Source organism: Aedes albopictus, chromosome 1 (genome assembly GCF_035046485.1).
Source record: "Aedes albopictus strain Foshan chromosome 1, AalbF5, whole genome shotgun sequence".
Classification (NCBI taxonomy): Eukaryota; Metazoa; Arthropoda; class Insecta; order Diptera; family Culicidae; genus Aedes; species Aedes albopictus.
In genome coordinates this window covers 210,142,729-210,161,198 of record NC_085136.1, presented here as the reverse complement: position 1 = coordinate 210,161,198, position 18,470 = coordinate 210,142,729, and the positions used below count along the sequence as shown (strand labels likewise).

Genomic DNA, 18,470 nt, shown 5'->3' with positions numbered 1-18,470 from the left:
TTTCAAAATGCCTACGTTTTGCACTATAACTCCAATTGTTTTCGAAAAAATGTATTCAATTATTGCATAAACTTTTCGTGGAACATTGGGCTGTGAAATGAGGCAAGAAAAATATCAAATTCATTTTAAATGAGCTCGTGAGAGACAAAAATATGATTCGCATTAGAAACGACATGGGACTGACATGCCAAGAGGGGCAGTATAGATCAGGTTAGTTTTACACTAGCACTGTATTGGCACGCAAGTCGAATAATATGGCAATATTAGCAATTCAATTAGCAACAAAATTTGCAGCTGGAAGAGAGCTAGGAAGAACGAACGCTGGAGCTACTGCCGAGTGTTCGTTCATTACCCGAAGTCACCACTAGACAAAAATGTCCTGCAAGGTCCAGAAAGAGCAAACGTAACAGAAATGTTCAACACTGCTGCTCTCCTTGCAAACGGCAAGAGAATATTTCTGTCATGGCACATCTGCCTGTAAAAAGGCAAGACATTTCTATTTAGTGGAGACGTCGGGTTGCCAGCTCACCAGTGGCAGTTGCTCTCGTTCTGCGACAGCTTACCCAGTGGCAGTTTCTGTGATCTGCGACTGTTCTGCAAGCACTGTTTGCTGTAAAATCTCTCCATCAGAGCGGAATGGACGAAGAGAGATGTTTTGTTCTCATCTCTTCTCTTTTTATTTGTAAGAGACGGTATTCGTTTGGTGTGAGGGAGAGCGAAGGCGAGAGAACACAACCAAAACAAACGGTCGTCGAGAGTTGACGAATCGTTGCAACCCCGCAACGCCGACGCGCTACGCACACCGGCACACTCCCAACATGTCTTGCCCAAAGTAGTTCTCCAGCGTTGAGAGCCTTTAGATACCGAGTTAAATTGTATTCCGGGTGAAGTTTTCGATGATATGCACTTTTAAGAAGGGGCTACATAACCCAATTATCCAACAACTTTACGTTTAATGAATACACAGCCATTCAAACTCTCAATCGAACAAGAATGGAAAATTACACTTCCAACAGACACCCTGCAGACTACGGAGCAAACGACAAACATCATCGGACCCCGGTGGTGAAGTCAGTGTGAATTATGCAATAGGAACACCTAACAAAGTCAGCTGCAGCTGCGGGTAAGGCGGCCGGCCGGTAGTCCATCCATGATTGTTTTATTCGAGCCTTTTGTTCGTCCGAATTTGCAATTTAATTGAACGTCTGCTAGCAGTAGTAGCAAGCAGCAGTGGGTATCAGCCACTGAAACATTTTAAATTGGAAAACAAAAACGACGCTGCTGCAGAGCTGGTTTGCGTGACAACGTAAACCGTGAGCCGCGTGTGAGCCGGCGTAGGTAGTTCGCACGCGCGTCAGACGCGCATTTCACACGAAGACTACGTCGCGTCGCGACGTTCACGAGGGAAGTGGAGGGGTGATCTGCTCTACTCGCACGCGGTCACCCATTCGTCTACTAGCGGAGGTAGGTAGCTCCGTCTACTCTAATTGCAGACAAACGATCCGTGAAACGCGTGATAACCTTGAAGTTTTGTTGTTGACGTTTTTTTTCCTCGCTTGCCAAAAGAAAAGAGAATCCGATGAAAACCCCGGTGGAAGGTGAAAAACGACGCAAATTAACGCACGGTGACGGCGGCGGCGGCGATGATGGCTCGATGTTGCTCGATGAGTCAACACTCAACTGGCAGTCAGTCAGTGGAGCGATTGAAGCTGCTGCTGCTAAATACATTGCGTGTGGGAGTGAAGCAAAGAGGTGTTGCACGCGCGCGCGGGTGCAACGAAGTGAGACAGATTTGCTAAGTAGCTAGAGGTAGCACTTGTCTAGTCGAACGGAGTTGTAATTTGGGGGTTGAGATTTAGTAGCTTAGAAAGATGCATTTGTGAATTGTCAAGGGCGTGCAAGACACTAATGCCTTGATTGACCATGGTTGGCGAAACTTTAATTAAAGAGAAATAGTTAGTGGCAGTCTTTGAAATGTATTCTTGAACGATTTATGAGCTTTTGGAGCAGTATATAATTGATCTACAGCGCTCTATTCGATTAAATGGAGCTCCCATATTAAGGGTAATTGATTAACTTTCTTTTATTTTAAGATTCCACCAGAACATCTCTGCAACTCAGCGAACGAACTCTCCGTTCGCGATCATCAGTGGGTCCAACTTGAAATAACGGAATTAGTCTCTCAAACCTCAGAGACAGCATCTCTTTCAGGGAATGTAACCTGACGGTCGTAGTTCGCTGGACAGCGGATCTGGCCCCCTATCCAGCGCACTTTGCCTAACGTACGTCTGAAGTCTGCAAAAAAAAACCCCGAAATACACTCTGAAAGTGAGTCTGGAAGTATGTCGAATGACTATAAGCGAATCCGGAAATGTCCAGATGATTCCGTAACCCTGATTGGAGAACGAGTCCGGATGGTTCCATAGCGCTAGAAAAAGAACGAGACCGAATTATTTCGTAGCGCTAATTGAAGAGCGAGTGCGGATGATTCCCTAGTGCTAGATGGAAAGCGAGGCCGGATGATCCCGTTGCTCTAGATGCGTAGCGAGTCCGAATGATTCCGTAGTCCTGACTGGAGAGCGAGCCCAGATGATTCCGTAGTCCTAATTGGGGAGCAAGTCCGGATGATTACGTAGCACTGATTGATCAGCAAGTCCAGATGATTTCGTAGCCCTGATTGGAGAGCAAGTCCGGATGATTCCGTAGCGCTAGATGAAGAGTGAGTCCGGATGATTCCGTAGCACTGATTGAAGAGCGAGTCCAGATGATTCCGTAGTTCTGATTGGAGAGCGAGTCCGGATGATTCCGTAGCGCTAGATGAAGAGTGAGTCCGGATGATTCCGTAGCACTGATTGAAGAGCGAGTCCAGATGATTCCGTAGTCCTAATTGGGGTGCAAGTCCGGATGATTCCGTAGCACTGATTGAACAGCAAGTCCAGATGATTCCGTAGCCCTGATTGGAGAGCAAGTCTGGATGATTCCGTAGCGCTAGATGAAGAGTGAGTCCGGATGATTCCGTAGCCCTGATTGGAAAGTGAGTCCGGATGATTCCGTGGTCCTAATTGGGGAGCAAGGCCGGATGATTCCGTAGCACTGATTGAACAGCAAGTCCAAATGATTCCGTAGCCCTGATTGAAGAGTGAGTCCGGATGATTCCGTAGCACTAATTGAAGAGCAAGTCCAGATGATTCCGTAGCCTTAATTGGAGAGCGAGTCCGGATGGTTCGGTAGTCCTAATTGAGGAGCGAGTCCGGATGATTCCGTAGCGCTAGACAAAGAGCAAGTCCGTATGATTCCGTAGCGCTGGTAACGAGCGAAGCCGGATGATTCCGTAGCACTAGATAAAGAGCGAGACCGGATGATTCTGTTGCACTGATTGAAGATTGATTCCGTAGCGCTAGTTGAAGAGCGAGGCCGAATAATTCCGTAGCGCTAGATGAAGAGCAAGTCCAGGATCATTCCGTAGCCCTGATTGGAGTCCGGATGATTCTGTAGTCCTAACTGGGGAGCGAGTCCGGATGATTCCGTAGCGCTGAACAATGAGCAAGTCCGGATGATGCCGTAGCGCTGGATGAAGAGCAAGTACAGATGATTCCGTAGCCCTGATTGGAGAGCGAGACCGGATGATCCCGTTGCGCTAATCTTTCTGCTTGTTCTACAAGAACTTGTGGATGATTTGCCGGCCAACAGAAAGTTCAACTAGGCAGTGCATCTAGAGAATCTACTGTCATGGATGATCTCTAGGCCAGAAACGTTCAGCGATTACGTGAAGAAGCTGATAACTGCTACTAGTGGAGTGACGAACAGGGTATAAAAATAACGGCCCATAGAAAAGGCGTTCGTAAACATTCACGCGGCCCATGAACAGAAGAATCGTGGCCCAGTTGTCAACTTGTCTAGGGGCCGACCAGGGCGGACTAAAAGCGGAAAAGGCAAGGCCGATGAAGCAAACGGACGCTGTCCTGCGTTCGGTGCTCACAACCACTTTCAAGAAGTAGTCGGTTCATGCACGGTAGAATTTCGCCAAGGAGAACTAACTGTGCCGCCGAAGTCTAGGTTGTCACATACGCTGGCCATGCGAAGGCGAGAGATTTGTGGTAAACAACTGTGAGAAGCGAAATCATTGTCAAATACGCTCTGAGCCTTCCAAGAACAACCAGTTAACGATGCCACTACTACTATACCATCGGCCGTCAGGCCGTTTCTTCGACTATGTTCAAAATCTTGCCGATGGCATTGTATGGGAAGAATGGTTCGGTGAATACGCTTCGTTATCGTTGAACACGCTATTGCAGACTTCGAATTACGACTAAGGAGTTGAAAATGCTGAGCGTTTCGGAACTTAGGAGTGACACGCGTTTCAACCTATTCGAATCGTTGAGAATCTTTGGATGTTGTTCAACTGTCGAAAGAGTTCCAGCATCTGCGTCGTCTAGCAGTCAGAAGTTCTCAAGGGACCGTTCCTGGGCTGTTGTTTGCATTGAGTAACTTGTACCTGTTGACATCAGACCATGGCCTTCAAGAACACGTAGATAAATTTATTACATTGGAGAGCCTTGGATTCGCCTCGACTTCATAGTTGGCGGGAAGAAAAGACCAACCAGCGCACGGAAATCTGGAGAAAACCACTGTTCGAACAGCAAATGAGTGGCTCGAGAGTAGACTGGACTGCCGATTAAAGTCAGATCGTCGATTGTGATGACTTGAGAAGCGTTTGCAGAAGGACCCGAGGTTGTATGACAACATACGGCAACAGATAGCAGACTAAGAACTGAACTGTTACGTCTACGTAGAAATAAAGGAAGAAGGGGCTGAGTTAGACCAACGGCGTATCTGGTATCTCCCTCTAGGAGTCGTGCTTGAGTTCAAATCAGGTAAGGGGCGGTCCATTAATTACGTAAGGGTTTATGGAGGGAGGGGGGAGGTTTGAGAAATCTTACGCGCCATACAAAAATATTTGGACTTTCATACAAAAAATCTTACAAGGGGGGGTGGGGGTGTCGAAAAATCGTAAAAATTGCCTTACGTAATAAATGGACAGCCCCTAAAGTGTGTGTCATTTGGAATGCGACTACGAAAGTGAAAGGAGTATCGTTGAACTCGATGTTTCTCAAAGGTCGTGATCCGCCAACTGCGTTGCTGTAGGTACGTGATCTTCACATTTCGTTAAAGCGAAGTGGAGTTCTCCGGAGGAATTTGTGAATATTGCCTAACTCACCGAAACAATCCGTTCCCAGCCATCTTAGCAAACTACAGTAGAATCACTTGACATGATACGGGATCTCGCGATGCAGGCTCCGCCAAAGCTCCACTCCTCTACGAGGTAGCATCACACTGCCCATCTCGTCATGATGCTTGCTGTCATCAGCGCTTACTAGGGGAAGGACACCCAAGGGGCATGTCACTAATCTTTGTTCACATCCCACAATATCCAGAAAATATTCCTGCAAATTTGGATCAGAAAGGAAGGTGTGCTGTCGTCGTCGTGGAGTGGAAAACTTTTGATAAACAATAGGTTGAAAGGTCGAATCAACAAGAGGTCAAATTGTCATTAGGTGATATGAATAAAAGGTCGATGGAAATATCGGAATAGTTTCGTGAATATTCTGATTAAATACCTTGATTACATACATCGAAGTGCCCTCTAGTTGATGACTACAATTTACAACGAAAAACGGAATCAATTATCCTGAACACACGCAATATCAACAATGCCTCTCGTCGGTTTTGCATTGTTTCGCCTCAATTCATTACTTTCCCTCCCAAACCCTAGCCTCTAATTTATTTCGTTTATTATTATTTATCGCAAAAGGATCAGCAGCCCGGTATTGTTTGTTAGTTTGGTACGCAGCCAATTTCCCTTTATCCGCTGCGATGGTTCCCAAAACAAATTGCAGACAAAGCCGAACCGGGAACGAGATGAGAGGAGGTTCGAATTTCACTAATCGCTTTCTAATAAATCCAGAACGGATGGCAGGGAGTCCATCAACGCCTACTTTTTTCATCGTTGCCTCCCGCTCCCGATTCCCGAAATTCAATTTGTTTTCAGCAGCATGCAATCATTTGCTTTGTATTGCTGGTTGGTGGTTATTATCGCTGGGTTGACAGACAGAACGGCGAAACACTTGTTTTTTCTGCGCCTACTTTGTTTCCAATCAAGTGTGATTACTGTTGTGTGCAGAAGGAAATTGAGTTCGAAACGGGTCGCCACAGAACGAACGGAAAAACGATAGTGGCTGGTTGGCAGGCAGGCAGCAGTCAGTGGAAGCGGATTAACTAATTTGCATATTTATTGGATTTTTTTGTCGATGAATTTGACAGAACCACCCGCGGGAACAACAATAATTATAATTCCTATAAGAATTCCAATTCGGTTTTGGCTGAACGAGCTAAACAATGAAAAAAAAAACAACACAACAACTGACTCACTGCGATGGCGATAAAAACGATTACGCAATCGTTCCCGCTAATTGGCGTAGTTGCTCTTTTTCAACTTCTCGTTTCTGACACTTTTTCGGTTATATTGCTGTATGTTTATCAACAAAGTCTGATGCTTCGTTTGTTTGTCCTCAACGATAAGCCTCCGTGTGAAACGTCCCGGTGGTTCGAAATGACGGTCACTTAACAGTTGTAAATGAATGCATACACGGCTTCGGCTTCTACTTAGAACTGATCTGCACAGTTGATGTTGTCTTGGTAAGTTCTTGTCGTTCTTAAACATAATGGAACACATGGAAGTTAGATCGAAGGCGACATAGTGACAGCTCAATTTATCGCAATGAAGTGCCGGGCAGGCACCTTGCTGCAGGTGCCGGCAAACTACTTACCTTTTAGGGGTTACCAAAATAATGGGTGCAGCAAGCAGCAATGCGCGCATGACTGCACAACTAGTTCAACCAGTATGCATACGGCAAACAAGGCGAAGTGTCGTTCGTTACTAATTTAGGGGGTTTCCTGTGTTTCTGTTTTTTGGCGGCAAAGATGCGGGATCAGGTGAGCTGGTGGAAGCTCCGCGAGCTAATTGGAGATCGTTGTTCGATAAAGATCGAGCTGCGTGACCAGCAGCATGTCCGGATGACGGGAAGTTGGTCAATTACTTGGACCGTAACCTCGGAACTTGTTGCAAACCGTCTATTGACAGTCTTCTGAAACGCTGATACTCGCGCCTCCTTCTCGATAGATTGTGCGCGTCTTCGCGGAGTTCTCACAGTCGTCGTAGCCGCGCATCCCCAAATCACATTGATTAATGTTTTTCTTTTTCGTTTTCTTTTCCGTTCGCAGGTAAGAATCCAAGGTTCAATCGGACCATACCGGTGGTGTGCGTTCAACAACGCGAAGAGCGACGAATGAGTGAGTGAGTGAGTAGTAGAACAGAATAAGCAGCCATTCGGCGTAGTCGCCCGGCTGCTTCGGAAGGGGCCTCCGGTTTTTGCTTGTTGTTGAACGTCATAAAAAGCACGTGCTGGAGCGATTCCGACAGATAGGACCCGCGCGCCACAATGCGGATCATTCATGAGAAACACTTCTGGGAAGGAATAGCCGATTGACGGACGGGTGCGAGCGAGCAGCTGTTGGTTGCGGGCCGAAGTGCCCGGCCGGCCTTGGCCCGAGTAAACCCTTTTTGCCGGGCCTATTAACGAGGGGTTGTCGTTTCTCGCGGTGGTAATCCTAGGCTCCGTTCGTCTGTCAGTCGCGGCGGCTCTTTGAAATATGATCTTCGCCCGCCCGGTGACCGTGGGCCTCAAGATGTAACTTATGCGCTGATGTGTGGGGCCTCGGAAATGAATTATAATTGGAGGGTTTTGTTGCTCGATGCGGGGAGATACTAATTGGAGGGTGAGAATTCCGATGGGGACCCCTTTTTTGATAAAGGTTTGAGTATGGGAAAACGGCTTTGCCGCAGTTGACTCGATCAAACATCTTGCATCTAGAGCAGTCCGACAGATCATCTGCCGAATCTAGTTCGAGGTTCGAGCAGTAGCGCCACATATGGCAAGCCTGATGGCTTTCGATTCGCCTTGACAACCTAAGCATTCGCGTTAAGCCGGCCGCACAGGCATTCGTTGGTAATTATGGCGACACTGACTGTGTGTTAAACGCCGCCGCTGCCGGTCCGAAGAATTTCATCCAAATGGAGACAAAAAGGTCGCCTCAATAAATAATCGTGTTTGATCTTGTTTCGCTGCTGCTAGACGAAAAAAAGCACGCCTGATCTTATTCTGTTCTATTTTTTTCGGAGAATCCCCGCGTCGCGTAATCTTCGTTTCCAACCGTTCGTTTCCCCGCTTGCACAACCCGTTTCGATGCACGTTCGACCCGGCGACACAATTCTCTTGCATCATACGTATAAGCGCAGCGCATGCTTCAAATGATCGTCCCGCACCGCACTCCGCCACCTAACCTATTTCAATTGTTTGCCGATTCTTCTTTTTTCGGCAGCGTTCTTTTGTCATTTGTGTATTTATTTGGCAGGCAGCAACTCCTATAATTGAATTATTATGCAAAACGCCGCGCACTGGTCCGATTACTACTACATGCTGCAGTCGTTGAGGGGCAACCTTATCTACAGTTGACATTCGATGGGTGCAACTTGTTTGCGTTTCAGTTGACAGACGTCAAAATGCGTCACAAAGCAGCTGAAGTGCATCGCAACTCAGTTGACATTAAGTTTTTGGTACATCCCGATGCGATGATGACAAGTTTGTTGCACTTATCGAACGTCTACTGTACCCCACTACTGAACACTCTGAACTTCAGAGTCTGATCCACAATCGCCGCATGTGACGGCGGCGACGGTATCGCAAGATCATCCACTGCCCGAGGGGTGGATCGCGAATCTATTGTTTAACGTGTGGTCGGACGGAGCGAGGGACGAGACAACAGCGCGGCCATGTCGCACCGAATTTTCGAAAATTAATGTTCAATAATGAGCACGTGACTTCGGGTCCAGGGAAGGATCGACTCGAGTCGACACTGACAAACGACGACGCTGTTTGAAAACAAATTAAGGTGCAACGGTGCGATTGTGTTCGGATGACAAACAATCGATTGTCTCTGAAGTTGGCGTGGTGCAGGATTGGTCTGAGCTTGTTAGTTCGACGTGAATGTGTTGTAATTAGGAGTTATTGGTGGTGCTAATGATCGAGCTGCTGCTTCCCCGGGTGATCGCAACTCAGGTTGCGGTGGGAAGGTGCGAGATCTATTAACTGATAGATCCGGACTGCAAGCGACGGGGAAGTGAGAAATTCACAGCTAAACAAATGCTTTTAGCGAGTGTGATGGATGTAGTGGGAGTGATTTTAAACTATTTGCGAGTAATTTCCGTCAAGGTCATTAAGCTTGTCGTTCAGGTGTCAACTTGAAATTATTTTTTTCAGTAGTTAATCTTCGTGGGAGTGTGGTATGGTTTGATAACTTTGGTCATGGATTGACGAACATTTCGGCCTTTCGCGATTGTTAGGGCAACACGGCCTCAATGGAGTTCTCCGAAGGGCTCAAAGCTGGCAGCCATGCTTTTCCCAATCTCAATGGGCGGCCTTTTTGCCCTCCTACTACTGAATGTCTACGTTTTCATATACGCGGATGGTTCTGGTAACGAGCCTGTTTCTAGGCCCAAGCTCCGGACAACGCAGTCACGAAGTGGGCCGAATCGATGGATTTCACTCTATCGGCTACAAAGAGTATCAGGGGACACGCCTGCAGGTACAAACACCAGCTTGGCAGCCCGACCGTCACCATCTACGGGCAAAGAATTTCGAGCCGAAAAGCTGTGAAGATCCTCGAAATTCCGGGAGACCTTCAATAGCGTCAAGGCAACTGTAAAACCCGCTTATATTTGATCAAGACCATCTCCAAAACGCCCCGGTCAAACAACCGACATTTTTGACTAGGTACATGTCGTTAGAGCCACAGTGAACAACCGGTTCTTCTACAGACTTGAAACCACGAGCATTTCCTGAGTTCTGTCAGGAGTCACGCTCGTGCAAAGGTACATCAATTACTTCCGAAGGGTTCCCGGACTACTTCCATCCACACCAGCCGATTCTACATGTGCCGAGCTAGAAACGCTACCCTTCCGTCTAAAGTTAATGCAAAGGCGCGGCTTTCAAGGCGGACCGAATCTTGCGCACGGTTTTCAGCGCCAGTACTCCGACGCTCACGTAATAGCGACATCTCAGTTGCGCTTAGATCTGCCGTTATAAAACTAATCAGCATCCGATAATCCAACCATGAATCCCATCACATTGACGATTCTATCCTCAACCAGAGAGTTGACCGTGTAGTACATGGACCAGGAATGGTAGTTCGGCTAAACAGCCAAAGCACCAAGCTGTTTCGAAACGCATTGACACTCTGCGAGGTGCCTGGGCCTCCAGGGTTCCTCAACTCGAGCTGTAAGTCCCAACTCTTCCTCTACGATGTTCTTCCGATAACGTACACCACCGCTGGCTCTCCAGGTACTTTCTGCGTGTCGTCTCGGAAACCCGGGCTGTAAGTCCTAGTTCTGCGCCTTCTAGTAGAAAGGAGGAGCCTCGTGGCCGTGCGAATAGCGTCACCAAGCGGCACCATGCCAAGGGGTGAGGGTTTGATTCCCGCTCCAAGTGATGAAACTTTTCGTATTAATTTGTGCTCGTAATATGTGTCGTGTATGTTGTCTAGTGTTAAGTCTCAAGCCAGTATATACTGCCTTTGGTTAACCCTCGAGCGATCGCGCTGTTGTATTTTGTACAACACGTTGCAAAAATCTCGCTTTTTGTACTCAGCATTAGCGTAGTGTTGGTGGGGGTGACCGTGTCTTTTAAAGAAACGTTGTGCAACAAATCCTGGAGCGCTAAAGCACAGGCCGGGGCTGCCAGTTACCCACTCCACCAACAAACTAGTAACTTGTGAAACTCCAGCGGTTATGTGTAATAACTTCCAAACCTCCAGCCACTAGTACTTGATTCTGTTAGTAACTTCCAAGAATCTTGTACAAGTTACTTTCCTGGACTTCCGCTACTTACCCTCCAGTCCTGTGAGCAGAGAATGGCAGTTCCGTCCTGTGGCATGCTACTGACAGCAAAGCTCGTCTCTTGGACGATCACCATATTCAGGTCGCAAAAGCATCATACGATACCGACTCCTAAGTAGCCCAACTGCAAGCTGAAATGCCTCTCTAGCGAAGTCCTGTACCTTTCCTGTCATTGGTGTACCCACTCAAGGGCACCAGGGGTAGGGCATTAACACAGTCTGCTCCTGCATGCAAAGCCTGGGAGCCTCTGCCTCTGCCTCTGCAAGTTGTACTCCCAAAATGTGTCTAGGATGTTCCGTAGAATGAGCATTTGCTGCCTGCACTTGCTTGTTTCCATGCTTCTTCCATCTGTCTGTTTCCACTGTTTTGCCTGCACTAGTGCAGGCTTGCACCGCGAGTTACTGACCGTTGCATAAAACCTTCGCATATCATTTCGATCAACTATCGACCAGAACGTGGTCTATCTAGGAGCAAATGTCACCACTTGAGTGTTACAGGTTTGGGATTAGGATATTCTTACGTGTGTAATACATAGTACAATTCTTCCATCATCTTCTCTGGCCATTACCGTTAGTAACGAAATGAAGTTTTCCGAATCGTTGAATGAAAATTTCTCGCCAGACCTGCGCATCTTCGAGAACTAAATTTGGAGAAATAAGAAATACACGTTATTGTCGCTAGGTGATCATATGCATATTTTCGATCTAACATAGATAGAATCGATCTCCGCTTCGCCTAACGTTTCGCTCTTGAACCCACTCAAAACTAGTTCAAGCCGATTCCCTTCAAGGCTTCCTTCGAGCTAAATCCACCTAGTCCTTCCTTATTCTGAAACCAGTCCGGGGCATTTGTAGCCGTCATCACGGTCACCACCGGTTGCAGTATGTAGACAGAGGTACGCGGCTAACAACCGCAACCATCAAGACTACAATCGATCATCGTCACACCACCGCACCGCTACTGACTACTGCTGTTTGCAATGGTAGTGAGTGGCACAGATCGAGCATGTGGGGAGTCTGTCTAATTTGCACGCGGTGATCCCTTCATCACGGTGTGTCTGGTAGAACAAAATTAATTTAAAAAAATCGGTATCGCTAAAACACCCACCAAACGAAAGCTGAAGGTCCTCTCTTTCATTTGAGACTAAAAGGAGAAAGTTCTATCGGCGGGTCTACCCGAGCAGAAGGGAATAGCAACAGCATAATAGAATGTGTTATTCTGGAAAAATAACTGAGTAACGGAAAGAGTTATTTCCATGTTATTTACATAACATATCCTGTTATAAACTTGTCTGTCATAAGCGGCAAAATAACAAAAATTATAACAAAAAAATGTTCGTGGAAGACCTGTTTAATAACATGTTTTGTTAGTTTCAATAACAACTTAACAGCGAATTTTTAAAATATTTCAATAACATATTTTGATATGAATAAGTTATTGATAACAATCTGAAAACAAAATTTGCTTTTTTCTGTTGCGGATAGGAACTCCTCCAAAGTCCTATATGAATTCAATGGGATACGCAATAATAGGATCTATTGTTAAATGTTTCATTCATAATTGGGACGCTATTGTTGTCGCAAGTGATTTATTATCGAAAACAGAGACAACAATAGTTTTCGTTTATTTTCCAAACAACTTAAGGTGAAAAACTACCGACGTTTTGGAGCCCTTTATTAGGTGGTTCATCGTTTATAAGATTAATTTACATTATTACCTCATTGATTGACACATTTATCCAAGTGAATCTCTGGGGTCGATGCAGTGAAATCAATAACAATAAAATGTGTCAAAAATAATCAATAGAGTTCTTCTTCTTGATGACTTATTTGTTTACATTTTTGTCGAAAATGTGTTGTTCGTCCTTGAATTCCACCAGTTGATCCAAAATGTTTCATAAAATGGCTAACACTCTATTACACTTTCTATATATACCTAACTGAAACTGGGACAAAAAAACAGGTATACTTTTCAAAGTGCTTATAAAACAAAAGGCTGATAAATTGGCTCTGTCACAGTTAAAACGTAATGTCAGTAAGAAGATGAACTGATGACAAAATAATATTTTCTCTTACAGTTCCTCACGGAATGATGTGAACAACGAAAATCTCGAATTGTGTAGTTTTGATTGCAAAGCTAGTTATGTTGTAATATTAATGATCAAATATTTATAAGTCTCAATGACACAATAATAACTGAACTTGTGCTACAACAAAACATGTTATTGAAATGTAGTTTAAAGAAAATATACCAAGAGCACGATCATAACAAAATAAGATTGCCCAACAGAACATGTTATGGAACGGTGATGACTTAATAAGTTAATAATAACAAACCGAGATATAAAAACAGGTTTTGTGATTCCGTTGTTATTATTTTGATATTTTCCTCTGCTCGGGTAGAACAATTTTTTTTTTTCAAATATTTCTATCTTTGAGGCTTGTGTTTTTTTTTCTCAACCTTGATTGTAGCCAAATGGGCTTGTAGGAGGTCGCCCATTAGTAACGTGTCCTTTTAAAAGAGTAAACGGGTCAAATCAAAAATCAAACATTTTCCTTACAAAATATTGCTTAGACATAAAGTGCAAAAAAATATTTAAGGCAGTTGAATAGAATTTCAGCAGTATCTGGGCATATATACAAATAAACTTCGCCTTTTATGTGCGGCTGCAATTTTCTTATTTTTTATTGACAGTGTCTTATGATTTAACAGTTTTACGATCAAAGTAGGCCGAGTAATGCCAACAAAAATAGAACATACATCAAAGTAGCTCGGATAACGGGGCACAACATTTGGAAGGTAATTCATTTCAGAAAACTGAAAGTTTTTTGATGATGCAATTTAAATCGTTCAAATGAATAAAACGATCTAGAACTCCTCACCAATTTTATCAATGTGATGGTCTGTCTTATATCCTTGTATGCCGTGGCTCGGATACAATTATCACATGCCAGTATTTGTTCAATTTGTGCACCTTTATGGTACCTAAGACTTAAACATTTTTAGTTAATTTAGACTATTGCAGTTAGGTATAGCTCCTTACTTTTAAAGAAACAACTACGACAAGAACCCCCTAAGTGACGAGGAAAACCAAACCAAAGAGTACGTTTTGTGTTTGAAGAAGTGTTTTTCCGCCACAATTATCATCGAAAGCAGTTAATATTCACTGTTTTAGATTTGTTTAGTAAAATTGTCTAATAACGGATAATTAGACATAAAAAATATTAGTAACAGTATATCTTTGTGAACAGGTAGCCTTACTCAACTGACAAATCAGAATAATGAATGCTATATGTCTAACGGTATATGTAGTAAGAACAATGTGCTAATCTGTCGGTTATCAATAGTTTGATCTTTTGCTATTTTTTTTTAATCTGTATTAACGAGATGTTTAGCCCTTGGCTAGTTCATCTCGGGACCCACACTTCACTTCCCTACCGAAGGAAGAACTCACATTTTGCGAGTTTGTCGGGAATGGGACTCGATCCCAGGTCCTCGGCGTGATAGTCAAGTGTTCTAACCATCACACCAGGTCCGCTCCACATCTTCTGCTTGCATCATGGCATTATAGACGAGTTAGCAACTTTTCATTCAATTCTACAGCTTTATTGACATATACACATGTTTTACATCAAAGTACATAAGTCTGAGCACATACATATTAATCAGAACGGATTGAAAATGTCTTAACTTGTTCTTGTTTCTACTTGCAGATTGTTGATATTATGCAAACTTTTTTTCTGAAAGATATCAGAGATAGCAGTTAGTACTATCTCACAAAAAAGTTCGGACTTGCTCATTTAAATTTATCTCATTCAATGGTGGCGAATATACCCATTAGATTTACTCTCTATGAGCTTACATATTATTTGAAACCTTCTACATGGAGTTGCGGCCCTTGTTTGTGAAATATGTAGTTCTGCAAGAACTACAACTTCTCATAAAGGGCATACGTGACAGATCTAGGGTAGAAGCGCTACCCAGAAAGAAATTGCTCGTTGCAGTTGTGTTCTAGATGCTACAGGAAGATGATCAAAGGCAAGCAGCATGTTTGCACTAAAGCTGAAGTACATTGAAACTTGTTGAACATCATTCAGACTTCTCATAAAGTTGCTGAGGTTGCCGAATATTTGCGGGCAAAACCCAGAGATTAGGCTGATCAGATGAAGCTCTCAAATATTCATGAACTACCATCCAGATGGAAACCGGCGTCAACGAGTGACCGATTTTGTTCACCAATGATTTGTTTTTGATAACGAAAAGTGCCCATAAAGCCACAGCTGCAAAGGCGTGAGTACCCAGCACAACCATGCTGAGGATGACGGGTTCGATTCCCGGTCAGTCCAGGACCTTTTCGTGAACGAAATTTCCTCGACTTAAATGAGCATGCAGTATTTTCGTGCAAGTCACACGCTATACACATGCAAAATAGTAATTGGCAAAAGAAGTTTTTAGTTAAAAACTGTGAAAGTGCTTGTAGGAGATAAAATAAGAAAATTTCAAACAAATCAAACTATTTCATTTATTTTTATAACATCTCCTACAGTGCTCATAGAACAAGCTAAGAAGCATGCTTTGTCCCTGTAGGGACGTTTCGCCAAGAAGAAGAAAAAGAAGAAGACGGAAGAAAACATGTGTCTTGAGTACCAGACGCGCATTGAAGTTGAGAAGCTGTTTGAGAAGAATATATGACGAAGTCACTCCCCGAAATTTTAAGAGCACAAATCTGAAGAACCAAATGACGGTATATGCTGTAAAGGTGGTCGATTGGTGACCTGCTGGTGCCAGTCAAAAACGAGACCCTAAAGACGTATACGCATCTGTCATAGGATGCAAACACATTATTGGAATCTAGATTAGAATTCAAAGGAACAGCATATAACTCGATTTTATACTCACTGTTCTAGTACTTTCACCACACTGTCTATAAACACAAAACTGTCATCTGCTGGATTTCCCATTCACATGGGACTATTGTGCTTTTATGTGAAGAATAATAAACATAATATACAAAATATATGGTCGGAAAATCATGCTTGCAATGGAAAAACAGTGTTTTGCCATAAATGTGTTCTTCGAAAAAAATGAAAAAATATCATATTTTTTCAAAAAAGAAAAAATGTTCTAGACCCGCCGATAGAACTTTCTCCTTTAAGTCTCAAATGAAAGGGGGGACCCTTAGCTTTCGCTTGGTGGGTGTCTTAGCGATACCGATTTTTTTAAATTAATGTTCTCCACCAGACACACCGTGTCATGCTAACTTGACTCAGTGGCAGCAGCCAGTGTCATGAAACAATGTTGCCTGCCTATCGATCTGTCCCCGGCGCGCGACGGTTTAGCAGCAGTTACAAACGAAACAATTAGTTACCCGGTGCCGTCAAAGTCGACAATCGTCTACCGACCAACCAGTTTCGATGCAGATTGAGTCATTCGCTGAGTCGCAAAAATCCGCTGTCGTCGGCGGGCGGGAACAATTATGAATGCCGCCGGAATGTGGGTTTATGGAAGGCCCAGAAGAAGGTGTCAAAGACGTCGTGCGGTTGTCCTCCGCATCCAACCTAGTTGACAATGGAGTTAATGCGGATAGTAATAAATTTTAATGATTATTCGGTTTTGCTGTTGTTGGAGCTTTTTTTATGATAGCTCAATGATTAACATCTCCGAATGGGGTTAATTTGGCGGAGGCTGATTCGATGAGCGTAAAGAGCACCTACGAGTACGACGCACTGCAATGGACGGACAGTCGCCGTTGCGATGATCGAGGAAACGTGTTTCCAAGGTCACGGCCATCCGTCCGTCATGAAAACCGTTGTTGTTGGCTCACCGAAGCGGTCAAACTCGATCGAATTGAATTCCCATCCAGCTCACTAAAAACCATTTAACACAAATTTTAATTACCGCTCCACACGTGGCAGAACCGTAAAAATCGCATTCTGCCACATGCTGCTGATCGTTAAAGCTGTCTCGGCCAACCAACCGAACCGCACAAAACTGTCAAAGAGAGCGCACCGCTGCTGGCTGATGATGAACTTCCGCAAACAAATGGAGAATGGCGCCCGTTTCACGGGTCTTCTCACGACGCGACGAGCTGAGCTACGCGAGCGTAGCAAATTCGTGATCCGATACAACTTTGTACCCACAAAGCGCCTCGGCAAACCGAGAGCTGCTGCAACGGCAAATGTCTGACTAGACGACATTGTCACGTACCGAAAATTGACTCTTGCTGATCAACTAATTATTCCGGCACAACCAACGGCCAAGCCAGCCCTCGTCAGTCGATGGAACGCCAGAACATGGCAAATACAGTGCTCGACGTCTCGCCAGCACCTCGGGGGGACTCGAGATTTTCAATGGTCAATAAATTATCAAATTAATTGCGTCGTCCAAGTCGGAGCCGTTTCCTTCTAAGAACTCGAAATTGAATAATGCCAACAATTATACACGCGGATGGGAATGGTTGATGACTAGCAGAGCAGCGTGATCGATTTGTGGTGTAAGCTTACGAGGGGCTCGTTTCCGTCTTCCAAACACGTACCATCGTTTAGGAACTGGAACGACGCGATTGTAAACAAACATATACACGGTGCTCCATTTACCGTTATTATAAAATAAAATATACCATCAAAACCTGTAACGCCATTCTCTTTATTTATCTTTCCTACACCTCTGGACAAATTTTTAAAATCATCGTTGGGCGAATTTTTGAGTTACGCCCTTTTAAAGGGCCTAACCTCTAAAAAATCGAGTTTTCTATAGAATAACACCACATTTCATAACAGAATCATGAATTAAAATCATCAGTAACAACAATTATCATGAATAATAATGAAATTTGATAGTTTGCATCCATATAAATATTGGTGGAGTGCATTTTGTATCAAAATTGGTCATTACGTTAATATACGGTAGGTGTTCTTAGGACCTGTAGAAAGCAAACATTGCATCGGTGTAACAAATTCAATTTAAAGTATAGGGTAAAAAATATAATTTGGACATGTATATAATTTGGACATGCACGGCAATGTATGCCTTGTTCCGGAGAGCTAATTAAAGTAGATACTTTAAACTACTCAATATCGTTTAGTGGATCACACAACCCTATTCCGATGAAAATACGCTTAACCATTACAAATTTACTTCAAAATTATCGAAAATGTAAATAGTTTCACTAAAACCCCTCAAATGCACAGGTATGCAAGACGACATACACTTCACAGTCACATACAATATTCACCTCAAAATCGTTGAATTATTAATTGTAAGAATTTTAAAAGCCTTATAGCAATGAAAAATGTTCAATAAAGAAGCATTAGGCAGAAAATCTCTTAACATTCATCTGGAACGCCTAAAATAGGTGGTGTCCAAAATACATTGCAAGATTTCTGCTGTAAATATATTTTGGTCATCTGGCGAACTACACTAAATTCTTTTTTTACGCGATCTTTTTTTACGCGGTTTT

The 18,470-nt window shown here is 43.9% G+C and overlaps 1 protein-coding gene across 2 annotated transcripts in view; it reads left to right on the top strand.

Moving 5' to 3' along the window:
- LOC115267652 (headcase protein-like) overlaps positions 1–18,470 on the top strand; it is a 90,440-nt gene that overhangs the window by 50,070 nt on the left and 21,900 nt on the right. For both annotated transcript variants that reach the window (XR_009996387.1, XM_062846186.1), the window contains one exon: positions 7,282–18,470. This exon is cut by the window's right edge and continues 21,900 nt beyond it. Coding sequence is in view for 1 of the 2 variants with exons in the window: in XM_062846186.1 (XP_062702170.1) it covers positions 7,282–7,285 (4 nt within the window). In the remaining variant the exon portion in view is untranslated. The remainder of the gene's footprint in view (positions 1–7,281) is intronic.